At 46.3% G+C, this 9,317-nt stretch overlaps 1 protein-coding gene across 1 annotated transcript in view; it reads left to right on the forward strand.

Annotated features, from left to right (window-relative positions):
- Positions 1-9,317, forward strand: part of TNIK (TRAF2 and NCK interacting kinase) — a gene marked incomplete at its 5' end in the record, with an annotated part of 39,899 nt that extends 30,582 nt beyond the window's left edge. Inside the window, 8 exons of the mRNA XM_029083837.1 lie at positions 498-668; positions 934-1,077; positions 2,395-2,529; positions 2,785-2,885; positions 4,408-4,557; positions 5,781-5,940; positions 6,579-6,718; positions 8,601-9,317. Coding sequence (XP_028939670.1) covers positions 498-668; positions 934-1,077; positions 2,395-2,529; positions 2,785-2,885; positions 4,408-4,557; positions 5,781-5,940; positions 6,579-6,718; positions 8,601-8,684 — 1,085 coding nt within the window. The remainder of the gene's footprint in view (positions 1-497; positions 669-933; positions 1,078-2,394; positions 2,530-2,784; positions 2,886-4,407; positions 4,558-5,780; positions 5,941-6,578; positions 6,719-8,600) is intronic.

Raw genomic sequence — 9,317 nt, forward strand, 5'->3', positions numbered from 1 at the left:
TCTCCCCAGAGCCTTCTATTCTCCAGGCTGAACAGCCCCGAATCTTTCAGCCTGTCCTCACAGCAGAGGTGCTCCAGCCCTTCCCCTGACCAGTGAAATGCTACCAGAAAGGTCTGGGATAAAACAGGGAGCAGCAGAAATCCACCCACCCATCTGCCCAGGCAGCCAGGAGAAATGTTCCTGGCAGAACTGGGAGGTGACAGTTTCTCAGAAGTCATTGGAAATGGGTGGATGTGGGCAGGCGGGCAGCAAATAGCACTGGTCAGCTCAGCAGGCTGTGCTGTAGTTCTGGGGACATCACCTGCTTATGGGTTTGGTGGTCGTTCCAACCCATGAGAAAATCCTGATGATCCCTCTACAAACTCGGAACATAGTGATGACTCCTCCATCAGAAAATAAACCACATATTATCTTCTTGTCCCAGAAAAAAAGGTGACAGAAGAGGTACGTGCAGTCAGTCCATCACAGCTCGCTGTTTTGTTGTGTTTCCTTGCAAGCCCTGTTCACCAGCGAGCTGCTCAGACAGGAGCAGGCCAAGCTGAATGAAGCCCGGAAGATCTCGGTGGTGAACGTCAACCCCACCAACATCCGTCCCCACAGTGATACCCCGGAGATCCGGAAATACAAGAAGCGTTTCAACTCGGAGATACTCTGTGCTGCTTTATGGGGTAAGCCCTGAGCGTGTCGTGCCCTCAGCAAAGCTCCACAGAAATGTGAATGTGTCATCACAGAACCAAGCCCCTGACTCTGGTTGTCCCCTTCTCCATCCCAGACAAGGCTGATGCCCCCTTTTTTTTAATGACCCTTCATGTTCATGGGAAGGTCACATCCTTAGCTAGGATCGGTCACTCTCGGTGGTGGCAGAGATGAGCTTGGGGTGTTGTCCTTAGGAGAAGCTGTGGCTCCTGGTGCCCATTGCCCTCTTCTCTTCAGGTGTGAATCTGCTGGTGGGCACAGAAAATGGCCTGATGCTGCTGGATCGAAGTGGACAAGGGAAGGTCTACAACCTGATCAACAGACGGCGATTTCAACAGATGGACGTACTCGAGGGTCTTAACGTCCTCGTGACAATATCAGGTGCGCTTCTCCTGCTTTCACCCTACCATCCTCCTTCTTGGCCGTACTCTTGAGCTGTAACAACTTGGACAAAACCTGCCCACCACTGTGGGCTCCAGGGAAGGCTGGAGGTGGTTTATTCCAGCTCCCCGGGGAGGTTGGAGGTAGTTTATTCCAGGATCAAAGGCGTTAGATCTGCAGGAACACCTCCAAAAGCAATTTGCTTCCATCAACTGCCAGCTCTGCTTCATCTGTAATGCTCCATCCTCCTTTAGCAGGGAAGGGAAGGTGCAGGATGCAGGCAGGATACAGGCAGATACCCCAGCAAGGTGGGTAGTCATGGCTTGAGGGGGCAGCGAGCTCTGCTTTTGGGTCTGCTTGGCTCTAGTCAAGGGAGCTGTAAACCAAGGGAACCACAGACCATGGTTGTGCTCAAGGTGCCCGGAGCATCATGAGAGCCATGAGCTTGTCACTGTCTTCAGCTTCAGCCAGGAGCTCCAGAGCTCTCAAATCAGACTTGTGGGGTGATTTCTGTCAAAAAAAAGCAAAAACTCTGCGGTTCAGTCTCTGAGGAGAACACCCAGCATCCTCCCTGCAGAGCAGCCCTGTGAAGCACAGAGGTGTTAGAGCCAGGGCAGAGCCTTCTCCTGCTGATGCCTGAGCCCCCAAAGCTCACAGACAGCAGCAAGAGAAAAGCTCATTAGACAAATTGCTTGATACCATCCTTCTGCTGGCTTTCACTTTGCAGACAGAGCTCCTGGTTTATGGTTTGGGTCCTCTCCCACCGGGCTCTGTGTGAGCTGTGTCCTGTCCCTGTAGCAGGGGCTTTGCAAGCAGCAGGGAGGTTTGTAGCCAAATCACAGCCGTGCAGAAATTGGGCAGCTCCTCAGCATTGCAGAGCCCAGTGCTGGGTTTGTCAGCAAATAGCAGTGCCTGTCGCAGACCAAGGAGCTCGTGTCTCAGCTCCAGGGTGGAATTAATGTTGTACAAAGGAGAAGAGAGGGAAAGAAACACAGTAGTTGAGTGGTGAGAGCGCTGAGGTCACAGCCCCACCGTGCCCGACTGTCTCTCTGTGAACACTGATTTATAGGAAGAGGAACATTTCCAGCCTGTGGTGAGTAAGAGCCCAACTCTTCCAGCATCCACCTGCAGTCTGGAGGTCTGGGCTCTGCTTTCCATAGGAAACAAAAATCCCCCAAACTACTATATTACTGTTGCAACTTCATCGTGAAACAAACTTTAATTTTATCTTCTTCTGAGTGAAAATAAGCCCTGAAATCTGAAGATTTCCTGTGCCTGCCTGCACTGCTCTGACAGGGACATTTCCTTTGCCAACAGGAAAGAAAAACAAGCTGCGTGTGTACTATCTCTCCTGGCTGAGAAACAGGATCTTACACAATGACCCTGAAGTGGAGAAGAAACAGGGCTGGATCACGGTGGGGGACCTGGAGGGATGCATCCACTACAAAGTCGGTGAGTGGCCCCTCCAGAAAAAAATGTCTGGAGGGATGCATTTCTGTTCCCCAATCTTAGATCTGACCTGATTGTTTATCTTAAAAGTGTGGGTAGACCACAACCACAAAGAAATTCGGTATTCATCTCTCTGTATTAAGTGGACACTTCACCAAATGAGAACAGAGCCTGAGAAGCTGTTCCTGGAGAGGAGTTTGTTCAGTCTTGTTGGAAAGAAAGTGAATGTTTTTAAAATTGGTTGTATTTTTCTTCTAGTGAAATATGAAAGAATCAAGTTCTTGGTGATTGCCTTAAAGAATGCTGTAGAGATCTACGCTTGGGCTCCTAAACCATATCACAAGTTTATGGCATTTAAGGTATGTTTCTCTTTTAACCAAAATACACTCTCTAATTGTAAATACATGAGATTTCTCTACTGTGTGGAGCAGAACTGCATCTTGCTTACATAGCTGAGCTCCTGGGGATGCCTGGCAGGGAGATGGGATGCATTCTGGCTGAAGAGATGGGATCCATTCTGCTTATGGCTAGCAATTAAGCGTTAATATTAGCTTCTGCTGGCAGGCTTTCCTTGGGAAGTTTGCAGAAAGCTGACCAAATGCCTGTGAGTAAAATTGAGTTGGGGTTTTTGGTGGCAGGGGGTTGTAGTTTGTTACTTTTTTCTTTTTGTTTTTATCTTCTGACTAATTTTTCACATATAGCATGAAAACAGGTTGGCATTCTTTTCCATTTTTATTTTGCAAGGTCCTCTCCCCTTCTGCAATGTGGATTCTGTTTCAAGACAGAAAGTCCAGGAGAATGACCCACTCTTTCTCTTTCTCTTTTTCTCTCTCTTTTCATCTACCTCAGTTTCCTTCCCTGAGACCTTTCTCCTCTCTAACCTGCCCACGGGTATTTTGTACTTAGTACTTTAAAGCACTTTTCATCCCCAGCTCTGTGCAGAGACAAGTCACAAGGGGCAACGCCTTCTGGAGACAGCCATGCTGAGTAATCTCATTTTGCATCCTTCCAGCACAAATAGGCTTATTCAGTATTAGGTCACATTTACTTTTTCTGAACAAAAGCCAGAATAAATGGGCTCGGTGACATGGAGAGCTCTGCAGCATTAAACCAGCCTGGGATCCAGCCTCTGCCAGCTCTGGTGATGGTGCTGGTTCATGCTCCTGCTGCTGCTTCTCCAGTCTGGAGGGGCTGAGCATCCTTTCCTTGCCTTGTAAGCAGGGATCTGTCGGGACAGTGGGAAACAGCACCCACTGATTTTCCCTGTCAGGAGTCAGAGTGGTCCTGGCACAGAGAACCAGGAGCCCTTTTCTCTCCATGGGGGTGTTTCACCCTCCTGCTGAGGACCTAAGCCATGGAGAGATGCTCTGTCCTAGATCAGTCCGTGCCAGGGAGCCCGTCCCAGCCTGGATGCAGCAGGTTAGATTGAACAGGGATAAGTAGATCTTTACTAATCTCATTTCAGCTGCCCAAACCAGAGCGGTGATCCCTGCCGAGAGGGGAGGTGGGGTGGGTGGTCACAGCTCTCTGCAGACTTTGATCTTGTTACCCTGAGCAGCCCCAGCAGCAGGGGGGTCCCCACACACTGTATGCACGCTCGTGTGAAATTGAGCTGTCACCTTCCTTTAGACACCAAATCCTGAGCCTGGCCTTGGGCTCCTGGGAGAAAAGAGCTGTTCTTGGCAGGGGTGAGCACTTATCTGCTGGGATGGCTGGAGCGAGTGGGTAATACCCTCTGAGGCATCTGACATAGGAACAGAGAGACAGGGATATAAATAACCACACATTTAGGAGGAAACACAGTCAAACAAACATGATTTCAAAACCATATCGGGCTGCTGCTATGGGGATTTGTGATACTCACTGAAGGGATTATAAAAGTCTTTTGCAGATCTCCAGCACAAGCCCTTGCTCGTGGATCTCACTGTAGAAGAGGGTCAGAGACTCAAGGTTATCTTTGGATCACACACTGGTTTCCATGTGATTGATGTAGATTCTGGGAACTCTTATGATATCTACATACCATCTCACGTGAGTACCCGGGGCAGTGCTGCTGCATGACTAACTCAGGTGACCAGCAAGGTTTGGACAGGTCCTCGGTGGCTCAGAAATGGTGAACAGTCAGGTGACATCTTGCCATGGGTTGACGTTCTGTGGTGCCATCCTCATTGATACTCACTTAAAAAGGACTTGGAGATACTTAATGTTCATTATTCACAAAGCCTCTTTCCATCCTTGTGCCCAAGCAGTCAGGTTTCAGGTTGTCATGTCCCACAGAAAGGAGAATCTGTCCATAAACTACATGGAGTGGTAATGGCAAGTGGTAATGGAGTGGTTAGGGCAAGGTACCATGAAACCAGGTTCTTGGTTGTTGGACAACACAGACCCACCAAGAACTGGATGCCTGGTGCACTGTCCTATTGCACGATGTCCCAGATGTGCTCACCAACACTCACTTGTTCCAGCTGAGGCAGGATTAGGGTAGCCCAAATCTCAGTAGGCTTGCTGCTCAAAATTCCCAAACCCCCTGACAGCAGTAACTCAACACAAGACCTATCTCAGGTCCATCAGCTATTTCAAGAGGGAACCAGTGCTACAAAAAATACTATAGATGAGGATTTTCTTGTTGGCTCATTTAAGCTCCATCCATGTTCTTGGCCCAAGCAGCATGAGAAACTAGTCTAGGAGAAACTGGGTCACTAATCAAATCCAGGAACTGCTGAACTGGTCTGAGCAGCAGAACCTTCTCTGCAAAAGCTGGCAAGAAGCGTAGAGAGAAATACTGGGGCAGTTTGGGATGGTTTTGTTGTCTTAGCTATGAAAGGGCAGATGTGGGTGGAAAGTCACCATTGCTGCCGATGGAACTAGAGAGTGATTGCTAAAAAATGGGAATATTTCCTCCCTAGGGCTGCCTGTAAAATTCTGGGTTTATTTGCCTTAATTCAAATAGGAGATGGATTCATCAGTCACTTGTGTTCCAGCCAAGTGTCAGCCACCAGTTATGTTGTGCTCTCTCTCTAATTGCTGAACCTGTTTATCCTTGACGTATCAGACAGCTTTGATGGTAGGGTAAACATGACAGTTGATTCCCCTTCAAGCTTATCTCTGAAAGCCAGAGTTTGTTTGTTGAATCGAGGGAGTGTTTTGTTGTTGGGTTGGTTTGGGGGTTTGTTTTTCTAAGGCTCTGCTCCCTTCCCCCTATCCCTTCCTCCATGTGATGTAATTCTGACGTTTAGGGTTTATTTTAACTGCAGATTCAGGGCAATATTACTCCTCACGCCATTGTCATCCTGCCTAAAACAGACGGGATGGAGATGCTTGTGTGCTACGAGGATGAAGGCGTGTATGTCAACACCTATGGACGGATAACTAAAGATGTGGTGCTCCAGTGGGGAGAAATGCCTACTTCCGTGGGTAGGTCAACCCTTCCTCTTCACCTGCAGAAAACACAAATGACAAGTAAGATGAAGGAGTCAAGGATGCTGAGGTGGAGTCATTTGGGCTTTTGTTTATCAAAGGAGATTTCTGTCAGACAAGATTAATAGATGCAGTTGCTAAATATCTACACTTTGGTCCTGTACAATAAGAGCAAGTGAAGGTTTGAAGATGTGAGCACATCACGTCTTGAAGATGTGAGCTCTGGTTCATCTTAGATAAGATAATAAGATAATATAAGCTGTTGCACTGGTGGGATGCTGTGTTGAGCAGAAGAAGGGCAGAGTGTGGAGGTGGGAGCCCTTGGGTTGCTCTTCTGGTTCTACTATTGCTCAGCTCCACCACCCATGGAGGCAAACCACCGCCCAGCCCCTCACCCAGAGAAATGAGAAGTGATACTTCTGTTTAAATAACTTAGCAATTTCTGGATGAAAAGGGCTCTGTAGGAGCTATTATTCCTGCAGGCACACGCCCGGCCACCCATGCCTGTGGCAGTCAGAGCTCTGCCATTGATCTCCCTGAGCTTTGAGCAACAGCTGATGAGAGCTGTTCTGCCCCTTGCATAATATTTAGCTCAACACGTGTTGTAACACCTTCCAAACGCTTCCTTTTGACAGCCTACATTCATTCCAATCAAATCATGGGCTGGGGAGAGAAAGCTATTGAGATCCGGTCAGTGGAGACGGGACATTTGGATGGAGTATTTATGCACAAGCGAGCTCAAAGGTTGAAGTTTCTATGTGAAAGAAACGATAAGGTAAGTCCACTTCAAAGCTTGTATCGATGCTTTAAGCTACAACCAGCTACTTCTAGAGTTTAAGTTTGGTTTATCTTGAGATTAATAATTAATCAGAAGGTTCTGTTTAATAAGCAGTGCTCATTAACGCACTCCCAATTAATTCTCTCCGGTGGATGCTGACCTCAGCCTGTGGTGGGAAGACGCTCAAGATCTCTCCCACCTCAAGCTGAACTCTGCGTTGACTTGGCTTGACTTTCTCCCAAGTCTTGAATCTCAACATTAACCATTGAGGCTGCCCAGTAAACTCTGCAAAAGCTGAGAAATGGTAGAGCTAAGGATGTGGAAGTGACCCTGGTTTGAGCTCTGGTGCAGAAACATTTTGAGACATTTTTAGTTGTGATCTAAACACTATTTTCTCCATGAAGCCCCATCTTTTTCTGTGGACAGTGTTGATAAATACCGCTCTGGAGGGGCACCAGAGCTGCACGGGGAAGGCAGCATGTAGATGACCCCTGCTGCAGGTCTTGCTGATGGGCAAGGCATGCAGGGAATGAGGGAAGGAGAAATTCCTGGAGGAAAAACAATATTTGCGTGGAAGGTGGTTGAATGCCGATGTCTCTTTCTGCTGTTGGTATTTCCTTATCTCACAAGGTTTCACCGAGATAAATCAGAACCATGCAGCGGCGAGTTCTTCTGTAACAAGCACGATCACAAAACACGTGAAGAAGCTGATTGCTCTGTCCCCAGAGCAGAGTTTAATAATGTGCAATAAATAAGGTTTGAGGCCATGATCAGTTTATTGAGCAGCTGCTCATTAGTCGAGCGTTGCCCTACCTGTTGCATGGGGTTAAGCTGGAGCTCTGCAGAAAAAGTATATCCTGACCTTAAAATTGAGTATATCATGGGAAGCTGCCCAAGAAACTGAATTTAAGTTGCCCCAATACCCCTAATTTGCTTTTTTTCTAACTTTTGAGTACCTGACCCTGCAGGTTTTATACTGTTTTTTAAATGAATTCTTCTTCTGGTTTGCTGCTATTCATTTTCTTTCCTTTTCTAAGAAAACTGGAAAAAAAACCCCACCTCAATCTTTCAAAAATACTGGAACCAACTGGTCATTGGTGGGTTTGAAATATTAACTAGAGATGTTTCTCTTTCTGGAGAAATGGTTTTAAAGATGAAAGTCATGTGAAGATTGAATAATTTGTGGTTTTAAAATGGACAGAAGCTTCACATTGTCCCCTTCAATATTTGCAAATTATAACTTACTGATTTTTTAAGATTTCCATTGGGGTCAAATGCTGGTGGATTCTGACAGAAACACCCCAAATGGTGGTTCTTCATACAGAGTCCTGATACATTTCTGTGCCTTGAGCATATTGAAGGAAACTAGTTTTCCTGGGCTTAGCTTTCAGGAACAGCTGAAATACCAGGACTAACTTTTCCAAAGAAAACCATTTCAAACCGAGGCAGATATTGACCCAAATGATTAACGTTTAGCAAGATCCAAACCACTGACAGAAGTCTTATTAAAATATTGCATCATAAATGGTGCCGTGGCAGTAAAATGTGAGAAACTTGGTATTTTTAAGGCATTCCAAGCCTTGCTCTCTTTGGTAGTGATAGCGAGGGAGGTTTTATTACTGTGTTTACTAATAAGTGGTTTGATTTGATCTGAATCATGCGTGGATTAGCTCCGGCCCCTGAGCTCCAGAGAAAACTGTCTGTGTAGAATTTCAGCTGTCAGCTGGAAAAGAGGAGCAGGGAGGGAGGTTTCAGCAGAGGAAACCCTGGGGTGTGGGGCAGCTCCTCCTTTCCTCACTCACCGAGACAATTAACAGGCTTTTTCTTATAATAATAATAAAAATTATTAATAAGGGGTTTTTTTTTGGCTTCCAAACAGGTATTTTTTGCATCGGTGAGATCCGGAGGAAGCAGCCAAGTGTTTTTCATGACCCTCAACAGAAATTCCATGATGAACTGGTAACAGAGGAGCACTTGGCACTCACCGCCATGGCATTATTTCTAATTTAAAGGACATTAAACTCGTGGACTAACACTGTAGAGGCAGGTGTGGAGGGCACCGAGGAACACCGCTCCCCACACTCCCCCGGCACCGTCTGCCCCGGGGCAGGGGCTGCGGGCAGGGATGGACTTTCACGCTTGGACCCCCCGAGGTCTCCTGATTACGCTGTGTTATAGTGGATTATGAGGTTTTTTTTCCTTTATTTTATTATATTTTTTTTTAATTTTCCTTTTTCTTTGTCCCCTACTTTGTAAGAACGGGGAAAGAAACAGTGTCAAAAAGTCTGTTTTTAATTCTGTCTGCCTGCTATCATCAAATATATAGGATGTTGTAAAGTTACCAATTAAATCTGGTGAGAGACAGCACAATAAATGTACCTTTTATCTTTGTGATGAAGGCCATAACCGTATAGCTGGGTAATTTTAGAAATCTTTTGCCTTCACCAACATTTACATGTTGCTTTTGGCAGCAACGGCTTAACGGATTTTTAAAGAAGAGAAAAAAATAATAGGGGTTTTTTTTTCCCCTCTTTTGGGAAAAGGATTTTAAATGGCTAAACTACTAGCCTTAGACTAATAAAAATCAGCTACCATT

The sequence above is a fragment of the Antrostomus carolinensis genome, unplaced genomic scaffold, assembly GCF_000700745.2.
Source record: "Antrostomus carolinensis isolate BGI_N321 unplaced genomic scaffold, ASM70074v2 scaffold38072, whole genome shotgun sequence".
In the NCBI taxonomy this organism is placed as follows: Eukaryota; Metazoa; Chordata; class Aves; order Caprimulgiformes; family Caprimulgidae; genus Antrostomus; species Antrostomus carolinensis.